Below are 26,648 nucleotides of genomic sequence, written 5' to 3' on the forward strand. Positions count from 1 at the left end.
CTCGAATCGCAGCTTTTCGAGGGGGATGTCTTCTCGACCGCCCTGGTGGTCGGCTGCGAGAAGCTCTTTGGCCTCCGTCTCGGCTGTGGAGTCAGTGACGTCAGCGACAAGTCTCGATAGAGCATCAGCATTCCCATTGTCACTGCCCTTTCGGTACTGAACGTCAAAGTCGTATGTGCTGAGTTCGATTGCCCATCTGCCACGTCGTCCCGTGGCGTCTCCGTCGACACTGATCGAGCGGGGAATGTTCTTGAGCGGTTTGTGGTCCGTCATCACCGTGAACGTTGTGGCAGCCAAATATGGGCGAAAATGTCTAATAGCCCATACAATTGCCCAAAGTTCTTTAACATACGTCGGCCATCGACGTTCACTCTTGTTGAGCACCTTGCTGGCGTAGGCGATCACCCTCTCATCGCCGTTGATGGTCTCCGTCAACACCGCCCCGACTGCAGTATTGGAGGCGTCGCGTGCAACCTTGAATTCGCCCTTGCAGGTTGGCAGGGTGAGGATTGGCGCCGACGTCAGCTTCGTTTTAGTGCTTTCAAAGCTTTCCACCAGCTCTTCAGTCCATTCAACAGTACCCTTTTTCTCAGCAGCTTCTCTGATGGGTCGCACGAGGTCAGAATAGTTGGGCACGAACCGCGAGTAGTATCCTGCGAGCCCTAGAAAACTCTTCAGCTCTTCGGCTTTCTGTGGTCGAGGCCAGTGACGCACCTTCTCTATGTTTGCTGGGTCTGGCTCCACACCACTCTTCCCCACCTTGTGTCCGAGGAATACTACCTCGTCGCGGGTTAGACAGCACTTCCTTGGCTTTAGTTTCATCCCTGCTGTCCTGATCCTTTGGAAGACCTCCTCCAGGTTCTTGAGATGATCGTCTTGATCCTTTCCGAAGACAATAATGTCGTCTATGTACACCAGGCAGCTTTTTGAGTCCATTCCAGCCAGCACTAGTTCCATCAGTCGCTGGAACGTGGCTCCAGCGTTCTTGAGGCCGAAAGGCATGGACCAGAAGTGGTGCAGGCCTTTTCCCGTGCTGAAAGCGGTTTTCTCTCGGTCTTTTTCAGCGACATCAACCTGCCAGTAGCCTGAGGCCATGTCGAGGGTGGAGAACAGGCTTGCCCCCGCGAGGCTGCCGAGGCTGTCATCCACCCTCGGGAGAGGGACTGGCAGACTTTGGGTGACAGAGTTCACTGCTCGAAGATCGACGCAGAATCTGAAACTGCCGTCTTTTTTTCTTGGCCAGAACGATGGGTGAGCACCAAAGGCTGGAACTCTCCTCGATTATTCCCTCTTTCAACATCTTTTCCTTTTGTCTTTCCACCTCTTCTCTTAGTTTCATTGGGATCCGTCGTGGCCTTTGTCGGATCGGAGCCGCGCCTCCAGTTTCGATGTGATGTTGTAGAAGCTTTGTTTTTCCAATGTCGGACTCTCCCGTGCTGAAGATATCCTGGTATCGTGACACAAGTTGTGTTGGCGAGGTCTTGCCGCTCTCTGAAAGGGCAGTAGACTCGAGTTTGAGTTCGCTTAAGAGATTATCGAGCGCCCCTGCACTGAGTTCAGCTGAAGCCGCTGAAGAGCTCGGGACGTCGTACATACCCCTGCCATTTTCTTGAATAGAGTACAGTGTACCGATTTCTGTGCCTGGAGGGATTCTGTGCCGTTACTGCTTTGTCTCCGATGTTGGCGACCTGAATCGGCACGGTTGCCTCGCTCGTCACTTCTGTAACTAAACGAGGGACCCTCCACTCTTGGCTGCTCTCAACTGAGTGAGGTTCTAGAACACCCTCCCAAGTGGCTTCTTTAGTGAAAATCACTCCATCTGGGAACGCCTCCATCTGGGATCTCGACCTCGGCCTGAACGAGGGTCTGAGACCTAGCGGGGATGGTGACTGAGGCACAAGTGACCACCCTTGCTCGTAGCGGTCGTAACTCAGAATATGTTGGTAAAGGAATCTCGACGTTCCCCACTCTGAAAACCCCTGCCCTGTCATCTAGCACTGTTTTGTGCTGGCAGCAGAAGTCTCGGCCGAGAACGACCTGGTAGATCAAGCCTGGAATGACCAACATACATAGGCTGGATGAACTGCGAGGTTTGTATCGAGAACGACACTTCTGGTTGCGTGTTGACCTGTATTTTCTGCCCGTTTGCCTGCGTTATTGTTCCAAAATTTCCTTTGTGGGACGCTCCTTTCTGTACAGCCGCTCGGGCGAATTCTTGTCCAATCATTGACGCATCGGCTCCGGAATCAACGAGGGTCCATACACTGCGTCCTTCGACTTCGATTTTGATCACTGAAGCGCGTTTGGGGCTTGCTTCTTGTTCATCTCCGACTGGTGCTTGCCCTTCAGCACCAGTCATTGACCGTTTCCCTGCTGCGTGCCCTGGTGCGGTCCGGCTGGGTACTGTGGACTCCTGCCACCGTTTCGTCTCCAACAGTCGGCCGCCCAGTGTCCTTGTCTCCCGCAATTCAAACAGCTCACGTGTCCCATGTTTTGTGGGGCGCTCGACGAACCGAGGCCGCCCGCCGAAACCGGCGTTCTCCAGCATTCGGCTACCGAATGCCCGCGTCTCCCGCATCTAAAACACTGTAGGCTCTTAGGTGCGTTGGGTGCCGTCCCTCGGTTCCCGGCTGTCGCCCCTGGGGGCCTAACTTGCCCTGGCTGGCGTCCGTTCAAAAGCCGCGGACAATTGCGCTTGAAATGGTTGGTATCGCCACACTGGAAACAGCCACGCTGATTGCTGCTGATCGCGTTTGGTGTTCCGTTTGTGCCTCGTTTTATTTGAGCCTTTACCTCCCTTAACTCGTCTTTTAACTCACCAATCATCGCCAGAACCTCTGTTGTGTCTGTGCGGTCGCCTCCTGTGTTCCGTGGGCTTTCGCTGGCTGTAGCGTGGCTGGAGGGCATGACCGTCTGCGTGTCCTGACCACCTAACGTGCGCATAACAGACAAGGTGGTTTCTTTTTCTTGGACTTTTTGGGCTACGCGAATGGCTTGCTGTAGAGACAGCACAGCGTCATCGTTGTGCAGCTTTCCTTGCAGTTTCAGGTCACTGAGGCCGCACAAGAAATGTTCTAAGGCTGTCTGGTCGAGATGAGCACTGGACAGTCCCGGATTTCCTATATTTGTAAGCTTTCGAACGCGATCTGCAAACGCCTCCGTGCTTTCTCCCGGTTGTTGACGTACCTGACGGAGTTCTGCATTCGCGCGTCGTGGATCGACGTTGGCTCCAAATTTCCTTTGCAACGCACCCTTGAGGATTTTGTAACTTTTCCTCTCATCCCTCCCTAATTTTCCGCAAACGTCGAGGGCAGTGCCGTATAATACATCGAGCAGCACAGTGGCTAGGCTTGTCTCGTCCAGCTCACTAAAGCGGGTTTCAAAACGAAATATCCATGTTTCCCAATTTTCATCTTTCAGACCGCTAATTTTTTTGTGTTGTGAATTTCCATATACAGTTCACTAGCCATTTCAGTTGCCCTCTACTGACTAGGCTTTAGATAGAATCAATTATATTCTCAGTGTGGTGTCGCTAAACGATCACCTTATGATTATCTATAATGTCTACAAGTAGGTAACGGCGCTCGACTCTGCCCTCGCGTCCCTCCTGAGGGGCGCTGAGGGCCCTGCTCCGCGGGAGGTGCGAATATGTACCGACTCCCAGTCGGCCCTGCGTCGCCTCGCGGAGGGCCCGGCGGCGCAGACGGATGTCCTGGCGGACAGAGTCTGGCAGAGGCTGCTGGACCTAGCCGACCGCGAGACGCACACGTCCCTGCAGTGGGTTCCCGGCCACGCCGGGCTCCCCGGTAACGAGCTGGCCGACGAAATTGCCCGAAAGGCCGCCAACCTGGAGCAGCGCGACGTGCCCGTAGACCTTCCGTCAGCAAAAGCCAGGCTAAGGAGGCACGCCCACCGGGAGTGGGAAGAACGGCTACAACCGACCCGCTACGCCCTGCAGAACGGAGTGCGCCGGATCCCCCCGGCTGAGCGCCTGGGACTCTCCCGCCGGGAATGCGTGGAAACCGCGAGACTTCGTACCGGCCACTCAATAATGCTGCGGGAGTACCGGCACCGAATCGGCCTGGAAGACGACCCTACCTGTCCTGAGTGCGGACTGGAGGATGAGACACTAACTCACCTCCTGACCGACTGCCCCGCCCGGGCAGAGGTGAGACGAAGGATATTCGGAGAAGACGAAACGGAGATGAGGGAAGCACTGGGAGACCCGACGAAGCTGGTGGAGCTCCTGAGGCGGCTGGGCCGCCTGTGAGGCATCCCCCCGTATGGCTTCCAGCCAAGGGCCGGAAGCACTTCAACTTCAAGTGTCCCTTAAAGCCGCGTAACTCGGTAATCAGCCCTCCTGCCCCCCGGTGGGGATCTCGCTTATCGCTCTAGTTTCACCACTAACCTTTCCGACGGCCACCTGTCCTCTGAGGTGGGTCTCGGCCAGCCGGACGGCTCCCTCGGTCCACTCCCAGTCGCCGTCGATGGGCTCGACGCCGCACAGGTGAGCGGTGACGGCCTGCGGCGGCACGGCGGCCAGCTCGGCCGGGAGAGACAGTAGACGGGCGCGCTGTGTGGGTCAGACGGACAGTCAGTCAGCAACCACACGAGCTAACAGACACAGCTCGGCCGGGAGAGACGGCAGGCGCGCGCGCTGTGTGGGTCAGACGGACAGTCACCACCTGACCTGACACAGACAGACAGATACTCACTATCCGTACTAACAGACACAGCAGCGGCCGGCACCGAAAATAGGCGGGCGCGCTGAGGGAAACAGAGAGACACTGGTCACCCAGAGACACAGCGGCAGCCGGCAGCGGCGCTGAGATAGACACTCTCACCACGGGTACGCACAGACAGGCACCGGTCGCTGGCACACAGGAAAGCACTCTTACCATCTGAGCTAGGACAGCCACATCGGGGCTGTTGAGAGACGACCGACTATCAATCCTAATACAGCGGTTTCCATAAGTTTTCCACGAAACACGCCAGAGAGGGGAATGACGCTGTCGTCCCACATAGAGCAGTTGTATAGCAAAAACAGCACGAAATAATAGACAGCCTAGATGAACATCGAGGATCAGCTGTTTCTCTACCATGAGTCCTTCTCTCCCCTACCCAGAGCGGCCTCTCTCCCTTACCCAGGCGATGTCTCTTCCCTTCCCCTCCCCTCCTCCCGAGGACGGCTTCTCCCCTGTCCCATCGCACCCACCTGAACGGTCTCCGTGTTGCCGAAGTCGACCAGCAGGACGGCGCACGTTTCGGTACCCGTCTCCAGGGAGGTGACCTGGACACGCACGAACATGTCGTCCCAGAGCAGGCCGCACAGGTCGCCCACCTGGGGCAGCTCGTGGCACACTCTGGGAACACAGGACGATTATAAGTGATGCAGGCGGAAGAAACAGAAGCCGCCCCGTGACATATTATAATAGTCACTCGACACAGGATTCAGCTTCAAACACACATCTGCAATACTATCAAAATCAAAATCACATATAATTAGTGACACATCGGCAGCGACACACTGATGACACTTGACACTGTGCCAATCGACATACGATAGCCAGTCAGTGAATCATCACATGCTGCCATTGACCACTCTTCTGGCACAAATCACACTGCGCAACCGTCCGTCCGTCCGTCTGTCTATCCGAGGTCCGTCCGTCCATCCGTCCATTTGTCCGTCCGCCCGTCTACCCACTCCGTACGTACCTGTTGGCCGGCAGGCTGTAGTGGGCGCACACATCCAGCTCCATCCTACAGCAGGCGTCCTCCAGTTGTCGCGGCCGTCCGTCTCCGCCCTCAGCCTCCGCACGGGTATCACGGACCGAGAGGAGGCGGACAGCCAGCGTGGCGGCGTCCAGAACGTGTGATACGGATACAGTCACCTCGCCATACCTGCCGGGAGGAGAGTGGGTGAGTGAATGAGGGAGTGAGTGAGTGAGTGAGTGAGTGAGTGAGTGAGTGAGTGAGTGAGTGAGTGAGTGAGTGAGTGAGTGAGTGAGTGTGTGAGTGTGTGTGTGTGTGTGAGAGAGAGAGAGAGAGAGAGAGAGAGAGAGAGAGAGAGAGTGAGAGAGAGAGAGAGAGAGAGGGACGGAGGGAGTGAGTGAGTGAGGGATCTATTGAGTGTGAGAAAGAGGGCACGCGTCCATGGTGGCACACATGACGCATACGTTACAAATTATGGAGTTCACCGTACCTATCTAACTAACCGGCTCAAAGGAGGGCAAGCTTGGTTCATTTTCAATATTAACTCATTTTCTCTGTCGATAAATGATACTTATCTTTTAATTAAGCGGAGATAGACTGCTGACTGACAATTGTTCCTCTCCAGAAACAGCTACATGTACCGGCGTATGTATCGGTCACGACTCTACCAGTGCGGCGCCGGTGCTGCCCGAAGCGCACCGCGACCGGTCCACTCACTGCGGTATGTCCTCTTGTCCTGCGTCGGCGGTCGGGTGCAGCCAGTGGCGGCGCTCGCAGCCCAGTCGGTCCGGACACCGGCCGGCGGCCAACAGCCGGTCGCAGAGCGCCGCCAGACGCCGCGGGCCGGAGCGGCGCCGGGCGGCCTCGGCCAGCGCCGGCGGCACCTCGGCGCCCAGCCGCACCAGCAGCTGCGGCAGGTGGGGGCCGATCTTCTCCGCGGCCGACGGAGACACAAACAGGTGCACCACGCACCGGTTCTGTCGAGAGAGGGAGGGGGAGGGTTCATCTATTGGACAATAGAGAGATGGCGACAGAATTAGCGTCAAACGGCAAACAATCAAATAGGCTTCAGACAATCTTATATCTGCCGCCACTAACGGCCGTTCTAAGGTGTCATTATCTGTTCCGTTTTATCCCAGTTACGCTAGCCCTGAAGATTTACCGTGGTCTGCAATCCTACCAATTCTTCCGAATCGGCAAGCATTATTTCCTTCTATGAACCTTCTCAGCTGTACCACAACCATCTACTCTGCAACACCGTTCCACATCAAGCCGCGCTGCCACCCCTCCCTCTCCCGCGGCACCCTACCTCGGCCTCGGGGTTGACGAGTCTGTCCGGGTAGCTGTCCATCATGTAGCTACACCTCAGACCAAGCTGGGTGCGCTTCTCGGTGGGTACGTCAAAGTGGACGAGGACGGCGGCGTCGCGTACTGTGAGCTCGGCCACCACAGTGTCGCTGACGACCAGCACGTCGGGCGCGTCGCCGCTCGACGAGCGCCAGCAGCGCTCCAGCTCTGTGCGGCGGCGGGGGGGGGGACGGTGACAGGCAGGGACAAGGACACAGCAGGGCAGACAGCAGCGCTCCAGCTCTGTGCGGCGGCGAGGGGGGGGGGGGACGGTGACATGCAGGGACACGGACACAGCAGGGCAGACAGCAGCGCTCCAGCTCTGTGCGGCGGCGAGGGGGGGGGGACGGTGACATGCAGGGACACGGACACAGCAGGGCAGACAGCAGCGCTCCAGCTCTGTGCGGCGGCGAGGGGGGGGGGGGACGGTGACATGCAGGGACACGGACACAGCAGGGCAGACAGCAGCGCTCCAGCTCTGTGCGGCGGCGAGGGGGGGGGGGGGGGGACGGTGACATGCAGGGACACGGACCAGGGTTGGCAGGGGGTGGCAAAAACTGGTTTTTGCCAGTGGTTTTAACCGGTTTAAACCGGCTGGCAGAAACCCTGGTGGCAAGAACTGGCAAAAACTGGCTAAAACTCAGATGGCCAAACCTACAACTTTTATATGTAGTTAGGAATGGATTTGAAATGTACAGCCCACCGCTAAAGTAATGAAGGGTTTTACCAATCTCAACGGTTGGCTTTGACTGGCAATTGTTTAATGCTGAGGATACATATAAGCTACATTCAAAGTTTCATTGTAGTCCGGCTAATCGTTCCTAAGTTTCAGAAGCAGAACATACCCATGACTGAAACCACACGTTACTTCTGCTGTGGACTGTACAAATGCATTTCTGGTAGTTATATAGATGCACTAAACATTCTGAAGCTGCCTCATTACTTATCCCTGCTTAAAATGTCTATGCATGTTGGTAGATATCCACAACGGAATGTATTTCCATGTAGGGGAGAGTGGGGCAAGGCGGCCACGGTAAGTAGGGTGTCATGCGGTGCCGTGCGCATATCAGTGGCCGATACCTCTTCGCACTTCTGATTGTGCAGAACTCACCCAGTCACCCTTGCACTGGCTCATTTGTCACCCCCAAAAGTCATCTTACTAGCTCCTTATGGATAGCCCATGAAAATGTTTCTGAGTTAGGTATGAAACATTTCAATGGTCAATGTCACTTCTGTTTGAAAGCATTAAGCTTTCACCGAATTCTCCTTAAAATGTTTCCTGTTCAAAATCATGTCTAGGCATAGCATTGTGACATTTCTGGGTTTTTGCCAGTTTTTGCCACTTTTTGCCGGTTAAAACCGGTTTAAACCGGCAAATGGCATAAACTAGTTTTTGCCGGCAAAAATGCCAACCCTGACACGGACACAGCAGGGCAGACAGCAGCGCTCCAGCTCTGTGCGGCGGCGAGGGGGGGGGGACGGTGACATGCAGGGACACGGACACAGCAGGGCAGACAGCAGCGCTCCAGCTCTGTGCGGCGGCGAGGGGGGGGGGGGGACGGTGACATGCAGGGACACGGACACAGCAGGGCAGACAGCAGCGCTCCAGCTCTGTGCGGCGGCGAGGGGGGGGACGGTGACATGCAGGGACACGGACACAGCAGGGCAGACAGCAGCGCTCCAGCTCTGTGCGGCGGCCAGAGAGGAGAGTGACTGACTGACTGGCACTGACACGGTTACAGCAGGGCAGACAGCGGCGGGCCAGCTCTGCGCGCAAAGACACTGGCTGAGCTGACAGCAAAGCTCCAGCTCTGCGAAGCGAGAGAATCGGTGGGAGACTGACACTGATACGGACACGGACACGGTTACAGAGCAGGGCTGACAGGGGCAGGCCAGCTCTGCGTGCCAGTGAGATAGGACGATCACTGAAACAGACACAGCTCAACCCGGACACCGACCGGGCATACACAGTTCCATCACCAAAAGCACGAAAACAGAGCTCAGTCACACTGTTACCTATATGGACAGGGATATACGGATAAATGACATCAGCTGTCAGAGACACTCACAGCTCACGTCCACACAGATCAGAAAGTGATACATCCAGCTCGGACAGTGTCTATCACAGAATCGGACACCTTCCGAGGCTATAACGGACAAGATAGGCGCCGGACAGGTAGACCACTCGAGACACGGGACAACTCACGGCCACCATCCCACGCCGAGCCCACTGACAGTTAGCATATAATATAACGGCGGACAAAGGCACCTCACAGACACTCTACAGACTCCGCGCCCGGCCCACTGACCTGTGAGCGAGGCGCCGAGCTGGTCGCCGTCCGCCAGCAGCACCGGGTACGACTGGCAGTGCAGCAGACGGGCCAGCCGCTGGGCACTCTCGTCCGTACTGGTGAACACCACCAGACGGTGACGGTGCAGGCCCGTCTGCAGCAGACCTGGGAGGAGGCAAAGTGGTCACAGCGCGGGCAGGGGAGGGGCACAGAGCGGTGCACGCCCGTCTGCAGTAGACCTGGTGCGAGCAGAGACGGGGCACCGGGCGGATCACAACGGAATGGGGGAGGATGGGGTCACAGAGAAGGGAGGGGAGGACTCACAGAGCGGAGCAGGCCCATCTGCAGGGGTGGATCGCAGGGCAGGTGTGTCACAGAGCTGCGGTGCAGGCCCGTCTGCAGTACACATGGTGCGAGGTACGTCGAGTAGTGCGGGGAGGGTCACAGGGCGGGGCGACGAGGGGAGGGGGTCATAGAGCATGGAAGGGAGGAGACGGGGCGGTGAGTAGGCATTACAACGCCGGCGGACAGGACGTCTCCAGCAGCAGGAAGGGGCGAGATAGGTGTCACAGGACAGTGCAGGCCGGTCTGCAGTAGACCTGATACGAGTTAGGGAGTGGTGGGTCATGGGGCGAGGCGACGGAGGGAGGGGTCACAGAGCAGGGCGGGGAGGAGCCACAGATCGAAGGCAGGGCAGTCGCCGCTGAGAAATATGACAATCCTGCATAGTTAAAGAACAGTTCAAAAGTACAACACTTCAAAACAACAGGGTCATCTTGCTGCAAGAACTATTTTCGCCTTGTAAAGGGTTTTCTGTGCATTTCATAATTTTTGACAGTCTCATGTTGCTCGCACAACACCCGACACGATGCGAATCGAGTTTATTTTTTACCTTTGGATATTTATGCATTGGATTTATTTTTTGACGCCATGACGTAAAAGCCACCATCCGCAGAAAAGAAGAAAAAAGTCGCAGTATAATTAACTGTAGAAGTCCGTGCTAGGCGGGGTGGACCGGGGACGAGAGGGGAAAGGGACCACTACCGACGGCGCAGAGCCCGCTTGGCGCTTACCGAGCAGCTTCTGCTCCTTCTGGTCGTCCTCCAGGACGTGTGTGAAGACGCGTGGTCGCGCCCACACCAGCTGCTCCAGGTAGCAGGAGGTGGCTACCACCGAGTCGGGCAGGAGGCGGGTCAGCGCCTGAAGACCTGCCGGAGGTCAAACACGGCCAGTCAGAACTACTAAAGTCGTGCTGTTGGCGATAATACGGCCAGTCAGTCACACCTAGTCAGACACACAGCCAGCGAACCTTGCCAGGGGTTCCTGTAGTGTCACTGGCCAAACGTAATCGTACAATATCCGATAGCATATATTACCCACAGTAGGTATGCATAGCCGCTCGGCCCAGCTACTGACCTGGTGTCCAGTGGGAGGCTACAGCTCGGCCCAGTTACTGATCTGGCGCCCAGTGAGAGGCTACAGTTACTGACCTGGCGTCCAGTGGGAGGCCGCCGCTATGACCTGCTGCGGAAGGGAGAGGGCCTCCTCCGACCTAGCGCGCCACATGGAGAACACTGCCAGCGCCAGCTGCTCCACCTGTAACAATAACCGGACACAGGGTCACACTATACTTTAGAGCGTCATCGCAATGTGACACAAAGCAACCGCGCCCTGATAAACAATGCAAGCACAAACTGCTCTTTCCGCGCTGAGTGTGCATACCACGTTATACTTTAGTACGAATGGGTCAGAAGCATTCAAATTAAACAGAATATGAGCACAACAAATACAGCTTGTAGACGAATTCCAGAACCTGGTACATTATTTGAACCGTAGGGATAGGGAGCATGGAGCAATGCTGTTCAAATAAGGCAGAGTTTGAACAGTTCCAAGCAGGCCTGTCGCCCCTCCCAGTCCCAGCCTGCCGACCGTTACTGTCCGTTCCGTACCGCCTGTGCGCTGTGCTCCACCAGCAGGTCGGCGTCGTCCAGCACCAAGTGGCACACGCGGCTCAGCTGTATGAACGTGTCCCGACCACGGCGCAGCAGTCGCAGCAGGCAGGCCGGCGTACCGACCAGCAGGTCGCAGCCATTCAGCAGAGACACCTGGCGGCGGCCGACAGAGTTACTGGTACTGCATTGGGGCACAGTCACCAACACACGAACAACATGCAACGCCCAACGGCACAGTTATCGAGAGCTGTCGGTGCAGCACATGACTGAAACTTGATGCCACAACAAACAATAAACACAATATAAGTCATAAATGCATATTGCATTTTTACTTCAGTGAGACGTCTATCTTTCCCCTTATGCCTGCCTCTTTATCTGTCCCTCCCTCGCTCCCACCCACCCACCTCCTGCTCCGCCTCGGCGCCTCCGCCGTGTACCAGCAGAGGCAGACAGCGCAGCGAGTCGGTGACGGCGTGACAGAGCTCCTGGACGGCCCGACCGCGGCGCCACGACGGGACCAGCACCAGGCAGAGCGGACCGTGGCCGGTAGGCGCCTGATAGAGGATGCGCATAGTCAGTCACTGTCACAGACTCACAGGCACACACAACTGACAACCACCGCCATAGACTCGCAGTCACACATTTACAGTGTTAGCACCCATAATAAATACAGTTAGCCAAAGTCACCCGTCATACACCATAATAGCTAAGGTCACAGTCATACACAAGCACGTCATTGTCGATCATATAGTCAGTTCGTGGCCGTAATTATCACACATCTGTCACTGACAAAGTCATCGCTATCATACAGTCAGTTATCGCTGAAATAGCCGTACAAAGTCAGCCGCTGCCAGCCATAGCAATCACACCCAGCTCAGTCATTGACTGGTGTGAGTTCATCCGCCGCCAACTCCATGGTCATCTTCCGTGCACACCGATTAGGGCTGTCCCCCCCCCCCCGCATATACTCACAGCCTCATACGTGTCCGGGTCCAGGAGACTGTTTACCACGGCCAGTAGGTAGCCGAGCGTCTTACCGGAGCCCGCCTGTCCGACGCAGACTATGTTTCGGTAGCAGGCGGCCGCCGACCACAGGTAGGCCTGGACTCGAGACGGGCGGAACGCCATCGGACGCAGCTTCTGCGGGACGGCACGGAGCCACAGAACCGCGGTCAGAGGAGGGACAGGCCGAGTGCGGGACAGAGTCAGAGAGAAGAACGGACGGGGAACATCGGGCACAGCTTCTGCGGGACGGCGCGGAGTCGCAGAACCGGGTCAGGCGACGGGACGGATAAACGGACGGACAGGAGTAAAGAAAAAGTCCAGGACATAACTGGACAGATCGGACGAACCGGAACGGATAATTAGCTGCTGATCCGAACTGAAGATAATAGCTGATTAGGCGGAATGGGGATAACCGGTGAAAACTAAGCACTCACAATCATTTTTGCGATTAAGGTTATATACCATCCTGATATCGAGTTTCGTTTCAGATTGTTATATGTCTCACGGTAAGAAGCCCAGGCAGGCAGGTTACACACAGAAAGACGGGCACGCGGCATGGTGGTGGCGCTGCCGGTCGGACGAACCCACCTGCATCACCATATCGGCGAATGGCATCTGCTCAGTGCGCCAGTAGGGGGCCACGCGGCGGCGGCCGTGGACCAGCACCCGCAGTAGCGCCGAGTCAGAGCGGCCGACGGCGTCGGCGGCCGGCCGCGGCGGGGCGGGCCGGTCGCGCAGCTCACTACAGGTCATCAGGTGCTCCAGTGACGGCCTGAGGGATACAGCACGATAGGATCAGGCACAGAGGAGGACATAGCGCGACATCATCAGTCACAGGACAGGACAGGGCTGAATATTACCAATCCTGTGTAAACATGAGTGTCTCCAAATTCGCCCCGTAAAAGTCCCTGACGTAACACCACAAAAATTCCATCGCCTTCATGAGCTTAACCCACAATCTACCAGTGTCCAGCACGCGTCACCAAGCGCAGTTGGGGGGGGGGGGGGGGGCAGTCTTACTCTATGCCGACTCCAGCGCCATAGCAAAGGGAAGTTCGATAATTGACCAAAATTTGCCAAAAGAATGCGATTTTTCCATGCTGAAGCCAGAATATGTCACAGCACGAACAAGCATAAATTTATTCCTTCGACTCCTATATCCGAGAAATTTTGTTGAGGCTCTTGAGCTAAATGAGTCAACAAAGCACGCAGAGCACTATTTAGTCGTTGTGGAGCTTTCCGCAAAGCAGCAATGCCCCCCCCCCCCCTCCCCCTTCGCTATCACACTCCGACCCTGTTTATCACTCAGCTAACACACACGGCTATCTAGTTCATTTATTAGCTAGCCTGCCCTCTGACAAACTTCGTCGTAAGACTATGGGATGCAGGGTCACACTAGTACGTGCTAGTACGTAAGCAGCCGCCACACATGCCAGCAGGCCAGCAGCCGTGCGGTTCGGCGTGGCGGCGAGAGCTCTGACCTGGTGCTGGCGGTGGCTCGCGGAGGCGGTGCCGGCGGTTCCTTGGGTGACTCTTTCGGAGCCGGCCGCTCAGGCCCGGCCGCGTCCGAGCGACGCTCTTCAGACGCGGCAGAGGGTGGTGGAACAGGAACTTTGGCGACGGCAGCAGCGGAAGACATAGGAGCAACCGCTTCAGCACCGGCATGGGGAGTAACAACATCAACGACAGGGATTGCAGCGGCGGCAGCAGGACCCTTGGTGCCGGCCACTGCAGCGGCCACGGTCGTGACGGCAACAGCAGCACCTGCAGTTGGTGCTGGGCTGGACAGAGGTGGCGACAATCCTGCCAGAGGCGGCAGCGCGTCGGCCGGAGCTGACGACGGACTGGGCGTGGCGGGCAGTGAGGCGACCTGAGCTGGCGATGAGCTAACCGGGGCCGGTACTGCGGCACGGAGAGTAGGAGCTGGTGCTGGCCCCGCCGACACTGGTGATGGGTCATCTGGAGGGGACGATAGTCCTGCTGTAGCTGGTGCTGTCTTGGTCGGAGCTGACGTTGGCTCAGCCGGAGCTGGAGCTGACTCGGCCTGACCGGCCGGAGTCGCATCAGTCGGCCTATTCGGGCTCAATGATTTCCGAAGTTTCTTCATCTCCAGTAGTCGCAGCAGGTGCGACTGTCTTGGTGTTCGTCGTTGACTGCCGTCAGACGCCGGAGGGGAGGTTACATCAGCTGGCGCCTGGTTCTGTCCGGGCGACAGCGCCTCCTGAGCCGCGGGTCGGGCTTCAGCTGGCGGCGCCGTCTTCTGAGCTGACGGTGTGACTTCAACTGACGGCCAACTCTCCTGGACGACGGGTCGAGCTGCTGATGACGCCGTCTCTGGAACGGACGGTCTGACCCCAGCTGAGGACTCAGTGCTCTGAACTGACGGTCTATCATCAAACGACGGCCAAGTTTCCTCAGCCACGGGTCTAGTCTCAACTGATGTAGCCACGAGTCTAGTCTCAACTGATGGTGCCGCCTCCTGAACTGACGGCCTAGCCTCAACTGACGGCCAAGTCTCCTGAAGCGCGGGTTTAGCTTCAACCGACATCGCAGCCGTGACTGACCTTCCGGCCTCAGCTGACGGCCTAGGCTCAACTGGCGGCCAAGTCTCTGGAACTGGCGGCCTAGAATCAACTGACGGTCCAGCCTCAACTAATGCCGCAGCCTCCACTGACAGTCGAGTCTTCCCTGATGAAGCCGTCTCCTGGCCTGACGGCCTGGCCTCAACTGGCAGCCTAGTTTCCACTGACACCGCTGTCTCCTGAACTAGCGGTCCAGCCTCGACTGACTGGCCTGCCTCCTGAGAGCTGTCCGTGCCACCAACACCACTGGTCGTCGGGACCGGTTGCGGCAGGTCGGCTGTAGCCGAGGTCGCCGATGCACCCCGCGCAGGGCTGGCGGCCGGGCGCTCCCGCTGCCGTACCAGACGCCTCAGTTTCTCAGCCATGGAGCCCGGTCGGCCGAGCGGCGAGCCGCCGGCACCCGCACTGCCGCAGGGTACACCTGCCGCAGGGTCGGATGGACCAGACGCTTGTGCACTGCCGTCCAAAGGCAAAAACGCATATGTCGGGTCAGGTACTGCTGCTGCGTCCTCAGATGGCGCTTCAGGGGGTTTAGCAGCTCCTGATGGTGCAGCCTTGACTCTGGTGTCCTCTGGTGGTCCCGTGGTAGGTTTCAGTCTCTCTGAAGGTCCAGCTGTTATACTGCTAGCTGACAGACCAGCAGCTGCTGCTGCAAGCATCCTACTCTCTGACGGCGGAAGTGCTTCCGATGTAGCATTCTTCGGAGGTCCAGTCGTAACTCTGGCGTCCCCTGCGGGCCCAGAGACCGGTTTGGTGCTCTCAGGTGGTCCAGGTATGTGTCCTATGTCCCCTGACGGTCCCGCCGTAGCCCTGATGTCCACCGACTGTTCAGAGACAAGTTTGGTGTTCTTAAATGGTCCAACTGAAGCTCTCGTGTTCTCTGTTAGCCCAGCCGGCTTGGTCTGATGGTCTGGTGACTTCGTTTCCTCTGGCGGTAGTCCAACTTTGCCATCCCCCGATGGTCCAGCCGCGCCCTTGGTTTTTTCCGCAGGCCCAGTGGCGCTCTGGCCCGGACAGGCTGTGGCGCTCTGGTCCGCACTGGCCCGCGTCCCCGCGGCCTGGCGTAGCAGACGCTGCCGCCACACGGCCGCCGACACACGCTCGAACCGGCCGGTGGAGCGGCGCTGCTCAGGGACGGCGGGCGACTGTGGTGAGTTCTCCTGGAGCGGGCTGTCTCCGATCGGTCCGCCCGGCGCCGTCGGTGGCGTCCGAGGGCCCAGCCCGTCAGGAATGGGCTGGTGGGCGTCAATCTTGGATTTCAGCCCGTCCGCGCGCCCCGCCTGTGGGGCTTGCGGTGCTGCGTTGGCCGCTTGCCGCAACTGTGTTGGCTGGGTCGTCTTCAATATCGACTGGGCGGCCTGCGGTTTAGGCTGAACGTCCCAGGGACTTGACTGGGCGTCCCCAAGTCTCGTCTGGACAGCAGGCGGCCTTGGCTGGGCCGTCTTCAGAATTGGCTGGACGTCTCGCGGACTTGACAGTGAGTCCTGCAGACTCGCTTGAGCGGCCTGTGATCTCGGTTGGGCATCTTGAGTTATCAGCTGGGCATCAGTTAGTCTTGGCTGAGCGGTTTGCGGTTTGGGCTGAGTGGCCTGCTGTCTGGGCTGGGAGTCCTGCAATCTCGGCTGGAGGTCCTGCGGTTTAGGTTCCGCGGCCCGCGGACTCGGCTGGTCGTCCCACGGTCTCGTCTGAGCGGCCTGCGGACTTAGCTGGGAGTCTGGCGACCTCGGCTGCGGATCGTACGGCCCTGACTGGCCGTCCCACGGACTCGGCCGCGCGTTTCGTGGGCTCAGCTGGTCACCCCACAGACTCGGCCGGACAGTCTCAGCTCGTTCCGGCGGCGCGGCGCGGCCGGCGCGGCGCTGCAGCCGGGCCTCATACTGTCGCTGGCGCTGCTCGTCGGCCGCCCTCCGCTGGGCCGCCATACGGGCCGACGAGGTCTGGCCGGCCGGCAGCAGGGTCGGGGACGGCCGGCCGGCCTCGTCCGCCGAGCTGGACTCGCTGCGCAGCTGGCGCAGCGCCGCCGCCAGGTCGCTGGCGCCGGACGTCTCGGCTGGCTCCGGGCTCGGGGAGGTGGTGGGCGCCCGGACGCCCGGAGCCGGTATCTGGGGGGAAGTCAGCGCGCCGCGGCCCCGGCCCGGCATCAGGGGCGCGCGGACGGTTCCACTGAGCACTCCCACACCGGGCGACTGCAACAGACAGAGGCAGCCGTCAGAATTAAGGTCAGACACAACACATCAGTCTGGCTGCGCACAACGGACCTTGAATATACGAGTATTGAGCATTCGAATATGAATGTTGAGCTTATAAGCCAACCACTACGAGTACACTAGCCTGGCTCGCGAGAGGCGGCTGCACTGAATGCCCACTAACCTGGCTGGCGAGTGGCGACTGCACTGAATGCCCACTAACCTGGCTGGCGGGTGGCGGCTGCACTGAAGGCCGGGTGCCCTGGTCGCCAGCAGAGGCGTTTTCAGGCACCAGAAGTCCCATCAGCCTGCGCTGCAGCCGACTGCGCTTGTCGTCGTGGTCGGTAGAGTCGCCCTGGAGGTCACACCAGTGCACGGGCACGTGTCAGCAAGGTCACACCAGTGCACGGGCACGTGTAAGCACACGACACAGCTGTGGTCATTATGGACGACCCATCTCCATCCTTCCCAAATACGGTTTTTCCGGGTGCACTTTACGGCCGCGCCCGCCATCGCCGTCCCGCACTTCCCAAACCCACGAACATCTTCATCTTCATCTTCATCTCCGTGTTATCGGGGCAACAGGCACGATGTCCTGTAGGGCCCGTTCTCGCCGATTTCCATAACTTCACTTAGTACTCAGTCTGTTACAGGAGTGGAGTACCAGATCGACTCCCAGTGCGCATCCAGCCTGTTCTTAAAGACGTTAACTGAGGGCGAATGTACAATTTCTGCTGGAAGCCCGTTCCAATCGTTAATACACCGCACAGAAAATGAATTCAGTCTGGCACGGCAGGTTGCACGAGGCTTCCGTAGTTTAAGTGTAACATGCAGTGAAATCACAACAAGGTGATAGACTGATAGGGCATGTTGGCAGATAGAATAAGCGAATAGATTCAAGATTATCCTTTCGTAGGAGAAATACCTAATTAGAAGCTATAGGCCACCAGGAAGGGCCTAAACGCCTAGAGTTGATGACAAGGATTATTATTTTAAATTCCTAGATTGCAAGGCACCCGGAATACTGTAGAGATCAGCAGCGCCAGACAGCATATTAACACATCAATAAGTGCGTGTCCGGGCACCTCACCGCCCAAGATCCCTTTGCTAGCACTCACCGCCGTCTCGTTCCGCTGCTGCTGCTGCAGCCGGTGGAACTCCTCCTCAGCGCGGCGCTGTTCGGCCCAGAACACAGCCGAGTCCGCCGCCGCGGCGCCGGTGTCAGGCCGGGCCGGCGGCGGTCCGTCCGGCTCGGACGAGTCGTCAGAGTCGAGCACCACCTCGGTGTGCCGCAGGGGCGCCGGCTCCGTCACCAGACTCGGCTCGTCACACTCGGAAGAGGAGGATGGCTCTGTGGGCACCGTGCAGAGTCAGTCGGGCGCACAGGAGTGGAACATGAGTGGCACAAATAGCTTATGGGTTGGATACTGATAGTGAATAGGTCAGGCACGCTAGCAGGAACCACGATATTAAAAATTCAGTAGGTGGCAAACATCAATCGAAAAAGTGGCTTTGACTTAATGGTTAATAGCTGAATTTGAAGACGAAACCAGAAATGTAGTGCTCAAACCTCAAAGGGAGACAAAAATATTAATACTTATGTCCAACCAGGAGTAAGAGTAACGGGTAACGGGCAGACGACCAGTGATGCCTCCTCTCACACTGCGGCGCGCGTGTACCGTCCCTCACCGTGCTCGGGCCTGGCCTGCGCCACTTGTTCAGCGATCAGTCGCTGAGCGATGTCGGCCTCGGCGTCTCCCAGCACGCGGAGTCGGCCGTGGCGCACCCCGGCGCGGCTGCAGCGGGTCCACTCGAGCCGACAGGGCGTACCGGGCGTCAGGAGACGGCGCACCAGAGCGCAGGCCGCCTCCGACCACCGGCTGGCCCGCCTGGGATACACCGAACAGACACACGTCAGTGGGCTGAGAACGTGACTGGGCGGAACATGAGAGTCGAGAGTGATACACCACCCACGTACGACAAATATCGAAACTTTTTCACCACTGCAGCATAATGTTCTACAATTGAAGTATACATCTACAATGTTGAGCGCAGCTCGTTCACCAATATACAGGAAGGTTGCTTTCCAGACAAGACCCTTCCCCGGTAAGTAATGGGGCAGTGTTCCCATGCGGACGCTTTCCTCAGATGTAGGCGGTAACCCACCCCCCATCCCCGACAGGCGCCCCACATCTCCCCAGTAACACCGATTGCCGACGATCCCTGGCGCTGTTCAGGTGACAGGGCTGTCCCCCGTAGGTACGTACTCCATCGTTCCGAGCACCGCGCCCTGGTCGCTGACGACGAAGCCCAGCTGCATGGGACACAGCCCGGCCAGCCGTATACGGATCGCCTGGGCCGGTAGGTGGTTGAGGTCGCAGTACGGCTCCGGCAGGCGGTATAGGTCCACGTCCAGCACCGTCTGTATACAGAGAGATAGAGACGGAGACAAGTCAGCCGAGGGACGTCCCGTGTCGACTGTATACAGAGACAGAGACGGAAACAGCAGTCAGCCGAGGGACGTCCCGTGGCGACTGTATACAGAGACAGAGACGGAAACAGCAGTAAGCCGAGGGACGTCCCGTGGCGACTGTATACAGAGACAGAGACGGAAACAGCAGTCAGCCGAGGGACGTCCCGTGCCGACCGTATACAGAGACAGAGACGGCATCAAAAGTCGGCCGAGGGACGTCCCGTGCCGACCGTATACAGAGACAGAGACGGCATCAAAAGTCGGCCGAGGGACGTCCCGTGCCGACCGTATACAAAAGCAGAGTCATCAGTCGGCAGAGGGCCGTGAAACACAGTCTGTAGGCAGACACTGAGACGACAAGTCAGTTGAATCTGAGGCTTGAATCTGAACGTCTGACTGATATGGCGTAACATGTCGGTGTAGTGTCCCAGTGGCCAACACCGGGCTAAAACTAACAAGAAAACGGCATGGAGTTATCGCATTCTTACCCCAATACAAACGTGTATTCGAACTACAAATACAAAGGTGTATTATCATTGGGTGGCTGACAGGAAAACCATGTGAAAGATTCCGGAAGTGACCTCGAGGAGAAATTCCAATTTTACTCTTTTGTAATGCCCCCATCAACAAATCTATCTGCCCGCCACCAGTCATCACTGACCTGCTGTTCGCCGTAGTCGAGGAGCTGCACTTGGCAGCAGGGTCCGACGGAGCGCCGGAACCGAGTGAGCACGCGCACCCGGTACCAACGGTCGGTGGCCGCCCGGTGGTACACGCACACCTGGAGACACGGGTCGACACACTGACACACTATCTTATACAGTATGCATACAGTACAAATACCAGCACCACAAAGTCACATGCCCATTACATACTGGCACGCTCAGAGAAGTTACACGTATGCATGATTGTAAAGTGTGTGTCTAATTATTTGTTTACCCTCATCGCCTGGCACTGCCCGTTGTTTATATTTTTATGGGTGTAGGCTTAACCCTCGCCGGACCTATTGGTTTTCTACATACGCGCCGGCCGAGGGGGGGGGGCGGGTATGACCCCCCCCCTCGCCGTTCCGCCCCTGGTGGAGCTAGCGCGTCGCAGAAAAAAAACGAGCGTGTGCGCCGTTACGAGACGCAGAGATTGGTACCCGATTTTAAGGTCCTAGGTCAACCGGTGACCTCTGAGGTCAGGTCAAGTGCCCCAAGGTACGGTTCAGTTTTTGGTGAATAACTTCGCAAAAAACGGCCGCAAAGCGCCGATTTTGGCAGCATCGTGTTCGTCTCACGCAGGCGCGTCGAATGATATACTTTTTGTCCGGGTCAGGTCAACTTGGGGTGTTGACCTCAGGTCAAGGTCAGGTCAGCACCCCCAGGTCACGAAGTTGGTCGAAAGAGGTCATGTCGCATATCATTCGATTCGGCAGGTCTTCCTGAGTCCATTGGTGGCTTTCCCGACTCGCTAGCTCAATTTGATCAAGAGTTATTGACGAAAAACTAATATGACCTTGATGATGTCATAAATGACGTCACGCAAGGTCAACATTGGAAAAGTGACGCATCTAGCCTTGCAAGGAGTGCATCAAATCACGATTCTGTGTGCTTGAGATAGTTGTTGTTGTTGTTGCTCCCTCCGCCCCCCCCCCCCTAGGGGGGGGGGCGTAGCCAGACGGCTCAGTTGGGCTCGAAAGCCGGCGGCCAAGGCCGCCACCACGCCGTCGTCCTGTAGCTCGGTCACCGTAGGGTGGATTGTGCCCACTCGTGCCAGGCGGCGTCCCGCCAGCGCCGGGCAGCGCAGCAGGACGTGCCGTGGAGTGTCGGCCTCCTCTCGGCACACACGGCACAACGCGGCCGGGCACCTCACGGAGCCGCACTGCTCGCATCCAGGCGACGGTCGGCGGCCGATGCGGTGAAAGCGGTGAAAGCTTGAGATAGTTGGAGATCGTTCCCGGCGCCAGAATAGCAGTTTTCATTTTTCCCCATTGACTTATAGGTAATGGTGAGGTCACGAAAATGACCTGACCTCATATGACCTTTAGGAAAAATCCGAGATATACAAGTTGTGGGACTCATAATGGATACTAGATCCTGCAAGTTTCATTTCCCTGTGACATCTCCCCTGGCAGTGAGGGCGTTGCGAATTTGCGACATCTGAAGACCGTGCAGAGGTTCACTTATGACGTCATAGGTCAGTGACCTGACCTGACCCAAAAATGCGGTTGGTGTCAAAAGATCCGGCTTGGATCAAAGGTCAGGCATGCCAAGTTTCAGCTCTCTATCGCCAGCGTGTTCGGAGCTATCGCGAAAAAACCCTATGGGGGGGCGGCACCCCCCCCCCTTCGGCCGGCGAGGGTTAATTAGTTCGCAGTCTAATTAGGCCAAGGGGCAATGCTTGGCATCGCCGGACCGCAGGTTGTTTGAAAAAAAAACGCAGAAACGCATCAGGGGCCGTTGGAAGCAGGAAATGAGCTGTTTACGACACTCTACTAGTACTAACCGTTCTCTAGCGGTGTGCTAAGTTTGAGTGATATCGGCTGTGGACGGCTGACCCGCCGGGCGGCGAGGGAGGGGAGAGGTGGGCGAAGCTCGAACACCCGGCTGCACCCGACGAACCAATCTGAGAAATTACCGACCGGTCCGAAGTCACCGCCCAATGAAACATTCCAAGCAAACCACATCAGTCAGGTCATCAGGAATTACATTACATCACATCGCGTCTACCCAGTGCACACTGCACGTGAATGCCGTCTTAAACGAGGCGGCATATAAGACGGCAGCGCAGTCTCATTTTCAAAACATCCTCCGGACTGGGTTTGAACCAGCGACCCATAATTGTCTGACGTATACAGCTGCAGTCCACCGCTCTACCAACTGAGCTACCAGAGGAACGCGGATGGGCGGCTTGAGTTACTCTTGCCACTGTCACTTAGTCACTCCTGTATATCAATCGTGACTGGGTCCAAATCCCGGTCGAGACCTGCCTTTTTTACTACTTTTCTCAAAAAAGGTGCAATGTGCGGTTACGATCTATACGTCATTAGAAGGAGCATTACAAGTTGCACAATTTATGAATTTTTCACTCTAGTATGCTTGAAATGTAAAGAGTTATAAAACAGCAAAGATACTCTCATTCATTTTCCATGTTAAAAATTGTTAATTTCAGACGAACTTTATCAGAAAACAAGAATTTGCTTAGCTTAAAGAAGCATACTGGCATGTACTATGGTCTCCTCCCAATAACCTGTGAAGGGGTGAATCCATTCCCTCTGATCACATTTTTACAACAAGCGAATGAATATGACCCTGCAAAACTGCCCATTCGTTTACCTAACATGGGAGAAGGCATAATTCCAACTTTGACATCATGCAAAGAAACGTTCCGAGGTTTTGACGGGGATACAGTACACACCAATAGATGCCTGAACGTGTTTGCCATAAGATAATTGCATTAAAACCACCCCTCAAAATCTTCGTTTCTCCACCATTCGCGATCGCGCAAAAAGTGTCCAGATCCCCGTTGACTAAACATGGAAAAAATGAAACGCACGTACCACTTTTCACAGATTTTACATCGAGCAGCGACCGGTGCCATCAGGTAGATCACCTCCAGGAGCCCATACCCTGAAATTTTTATGAAAATCTGATCCTTCGTTTAGGCCCCGGTCAAGATGTCTCGATTCGCTGCCAAGAATGGAAAACATAGCCCGGTGAAGGACTGCTCCGGTTGTTTTTCAATAGAAAAACACAATTCTAACGAATAGTGTTTGTCCATTTCAAACCAACCTGCAGTTATACCTGAGTGGTGGCCATATTTCATTTCCGCATTTTTAACGCTCGTTACCTTTACCGCTCTCCGCCCGCACTCAGCTCACCGCAGCTGACCCCGCGGTCGGCCCAACGACGCGTCATAGTTTATCCATGTGTGACTCATACCCCGCGTTCGATGTCTCCCGGACGGCAAAGATTATATGCCGTCCGGGCCCGAAATGGCGTTCGATGTCGCACGGACGGCAAAGATTCTACGTGACGTCACGTAGAATCTTCGTCGTCCGCGCAGAATCTTTTGAGCGTACTACGGTGGGCAGAGAGGCAATGGTGGCGCGTATTTCAAAAGCGGCGCAGCAGCTGTTTGCAGAAGTTGTTGACATTTGTGCGCGGTCTCTATGGAAACGTAAACTTGGACCTTTTTCGAAACTGACGCACATTGTGTAAGTGGCGCACAAAATAGCCGGTCTCGTCGTCCGCCTGTGTGCTTCATCGAACGCAAAATAGAATATTCTGCGTAGAATGTTCTTCGTCCGAGAAGACATCGAACGCAGCCATTGTCTCCAGCCCGCCACGACGGTGCCGCTGAGTCGCGCCAGCCTGACGCCCGCCATCCGTCATTCATGCCGGCCCGCGCAGAATAGTGACCTGGTTAATGTCCACCAATGCTTCTGACGCGCTCCTTAGAACGATATCGTGCTACGCCCCCCTCAACCACGGTGCCAGCGCGTGACGATTGGCAACTCATCTGACACGTGTCTTCTGAGAGCTACCAGAGGGCCGAGGGGCGGTGACATAGTAATAACCAATCACGAGACGAGTCTCAAAGCGAATATGTTTTAATCCAATAGCGGGCCGTCACGCAGGATATTTTTATATTCTAGTATGTGGTAGGAACTAGGTCGGGGTGAGCCGAGCCGAGAGCTCCCCGGCAAAGGGAATGGCAGAAGACCTAGAGCCATCATCGGCGTCGGACGTGTTCTCTCTCGCTCGAGGGGACCTCCGAACTCCACAGCCGTTGGACGCAATACCATCCGCTCCGCGTGCTTGTGTGAGAAGACCCCCGAGTCCCGGAGCCATCGGACGTGTACCATCTGCTCCGTGTGCCGACACCGTAGCCGATCGCCTTGCTCTGTGTTGTGCTGCTCAAATACAACTCGACCGGAAGACCGTCGTCTCTGACGAGGACCGCCAACAACACGAAGTGCCCCGCTCTGGGCACGAGAACACACACGTGTTACATGATGCATCCATATGAACACAAAGCGCATTCATTTTGCCGCTGACTCCCGTGATTTGGGAGCGGCGGCGCGGCTGGTGCCCACTCACCATTCCGGGCCGCACGCGCAGCTCCGCCTTCAGCTGGTGCCTCTGCTGCGCGCACGTGGTCACCATCTCCTGCTCCAGGTACAGAAACCTACCAAAAAACACACAACGATCACAGTCATGATGGTACGTCCCGGTCCACAGCGTCCGTACCATACAACATTTACACGGTGGTCCAGAAAAACGTCCACAGCTTTAAATTCGTTTTCATCAAATTGCTTTCTAGATATACCATCGGAACTTTGTATGCCCCGTCAATGCTGCACATTCTTTCAGTAAATAACGCGATTTTTACCCTACTCGGTGAATTACTTATCAAATCATTCGTGTTTCGATCATGACAAGCAGAAAAACTTTGTTGTTGAGACGTTTACTAAAAATGTGTGATCCCTATCACCCTAATCCCAGCTTTTTATAAAATACTAGCCAGTAAAACGCCTTTTGGGGCGACTAACGGAGCGAGCGAGAGGGCGAGCCTTGCACGTGCGAAATTTCGAGGGGCTACCTCCAATTGACTTGCGCACGGCACCCCACTAACCGGTCTCTAGCGATGTGCCAATTTTGAGCACAATCGGCCCAGCCGTTCTCGAGATCTGGAAGCGGTACCCTGCACGTGCGCACGTGCAAAATGGGTCCCAACTGACTTGTGCACGACACCCTACTAACTGGTCCTTAACCGTGTACCAAATTTGAGCGCCATCGGTCCAGCCGTTCTCCAGATCTGGAAACGACCCCTGCACGTGCGCACGTGCAGCAGCACCCCAACTCTGGCACATGGATATGCATTGCCTAGTGAGTGCCTACCTACATGCCAAGTTTCAGCGCAATCGGCCCAGTAGTTACCGAAATATTGCAATTGTTACAAAACTGACACCTCTTCGCTTTGCACGTGGCACGTGCAAAGGGGTCACCCACATACATCGGGAATAGTCCAATACTTGGTAGAAAGAATGAAGCTACCCTAAAAAAATTCCCGCAAGTATATCGGTCAAGTGGTTGCTGAGATATAAGCCTCGCAAAAGCGTCCGCACGGCCGGCCGGCCGGCCGCTCATACTCAGAAATTTCCGTTAATCTACGTCCGCTCGCTTCGCTCGCTCCGTAATGAAAAAAAAAAACTTATTCCGCGCAAAAGTCTACGCATTTTGACGGTCCATGCCATCTGTACATAGGTCAAACCGTTGACCTTGGGACAGCGGCCATCGACGAGTGTCCGACATCTTTGCCAAATTTAGGATTATCTCGGACAGAGTCCCGTCACCGCCATGCCATTATTCGTCAGGTCAGCACGGCCACATTGTTGTTGACGGTTTGTGGGTGCACAATCACAGTAGGGCTCACGCCCATTCACGCAACAACCGCATAACATCAGATAATTCCGTATCAATCCGCGGAAAATCCACATTGAGGTCACACCGACGAGATCTCGTCAAAATTGCCATGCTTTGCAGATTACAGCCGAAAATGTGATGCTTTTAAGGGGCCAAACACATGCAATTAAATCAAAACGAGAACACAAGCACATGAGAATATCAGCCGAACAAAAAGGATGTGATAGAAGGGTAGGATTCCCGCGCTCACCTGGAGGTAAACGAAGGAGTCGCCCAGATCTCGTCTGGACTGAACACTTGCGTGATATTAACGTTTTCATGTTGCTGCTGTGGTGGCGACGGCGCCACCAAAGGCTCCGCCATGCCGCCGCACGCCTGCAAGAGTGGCAAAGACATTGTGAGGTGCCGTGATGGGGCTACTGGGAGCTGAAGGCCGTGTTATGACCCAACACCTACAACAGCACCATCCACAAAGCACGATGGGTGCTTTTAAAGTTTGTACTTTTGAAGCCAATGATTACTTACCTGCAAGAGAGGCCACCAAAACTTATTGTTTATTCTAATTGTAAATATTGTTATTTAGCTGGGACGGTTGCATAGTTATAGAAGACATAATTGAACACCAGGGCCCTGTTCATGAAGTCTGCGGTCGCTGCGGCCGGCCGCAGGTTCTAAGCCCCGCCCACT

At 56.3% G+C, this 26,648-nt stretch overlaps 1 protein-coding gene across 2 annotated transcripts in view; it reads right to left on the reverse strand.

Moving 5' to 3' along the window:
- Positions 1-26,334, reverse strand: part of LOC122384437 — a 44,271-nt gene extending 17,937 nt beyond the window's left edge. For both annotated transcript variants that reach the window (XM_043371829.1, XM_043371822.1), the window contains exons 1-20: positions 26,212-26,334; positions 24,636-24,723; positions 20,210-20,329; positions 19,343-19,497; positions 18,765-18,964; positions 18,194-18,426; positions 17,299-17,430; positions 13,789-17,075; positions 12,896-13,079; positions 12,275-12,442; positions 11,707-11,856; positions 11,300-11,455; positions 10,841-10,946; positions 10,424-10,558; positions 9,369-9,515; positions 7,022-7,227; positions 6,430-6,689; positions 5,716-5,901; positions 5,216-5,363; positions 4,409-4,573 (exon numbers count right to left, since the gene is read on the reverse strand). In XM_043371829.1, coding sequence (XP_043227764.1) covers positions 4,409-4,573; positions 5,216-5,363; positions 5,716-5,901; positions 6,430-6,689; positions 7,022-7,227; positions 9,369-9,515; positions 10,424-10,558; positions 10,841-10,946; positions 11,300-11,455; positions 11,707-11,856; positions 12,275-12,442; positions 12,896-13,079; positions 13,789-17,075; positions 17,299-17,430; positions 18,194-18,426; positions 18,765-18,964; positions 19,343-19,497; positions 20,210-20,329; positions 24,636-24,723; positions 26,212-26,324 — 6,339 coding nt within the window. In that variant the 5' untranslated portion in view covers positions 26,325-26,334. The remainder of the gene's footprint in view (positions 1-4,408; positions 4,574-5,215; positions 5,364-5,715; positions 5,902-6,429; positions 6,690-7,021; positions 7,228-9,368; positions 9,516-10,423; positions 10,559-10,840; positions 10,947-11,299; positions 11,456-11,706; positions 11,857-12,274; positions 12,443-12,895; positions 13,080-13,788; positions 17,076-17,298; positions 17,431-18,193; positions 18,427-18,764; positions 18,965-19,342; positions 19,498-20,209; positions 20,330-24,635; positions 24,724-26,211) is intronic.
- Positions 26,335-26,648: the final 314 nt, after the last annotated feature.

Source organism: Amphibalanus amphitrite, unplaced genomic scaffold (genome assembly GCF_019059575.1).
Source record: "Amphibalanus amphitrite isolate SeventyFive unplaced genomic scaffold, NRLGWU_Aamphi_draft 000014F_arrow, whole genome shotgun sequence".
Classification (NCBI taxonomy): Eukaryota; Metazoa; Arthropoda; class Thecostraca; order Balanomorpha; family Balanidae; genus Amphibalanus; species Amphibalanus amphitrite.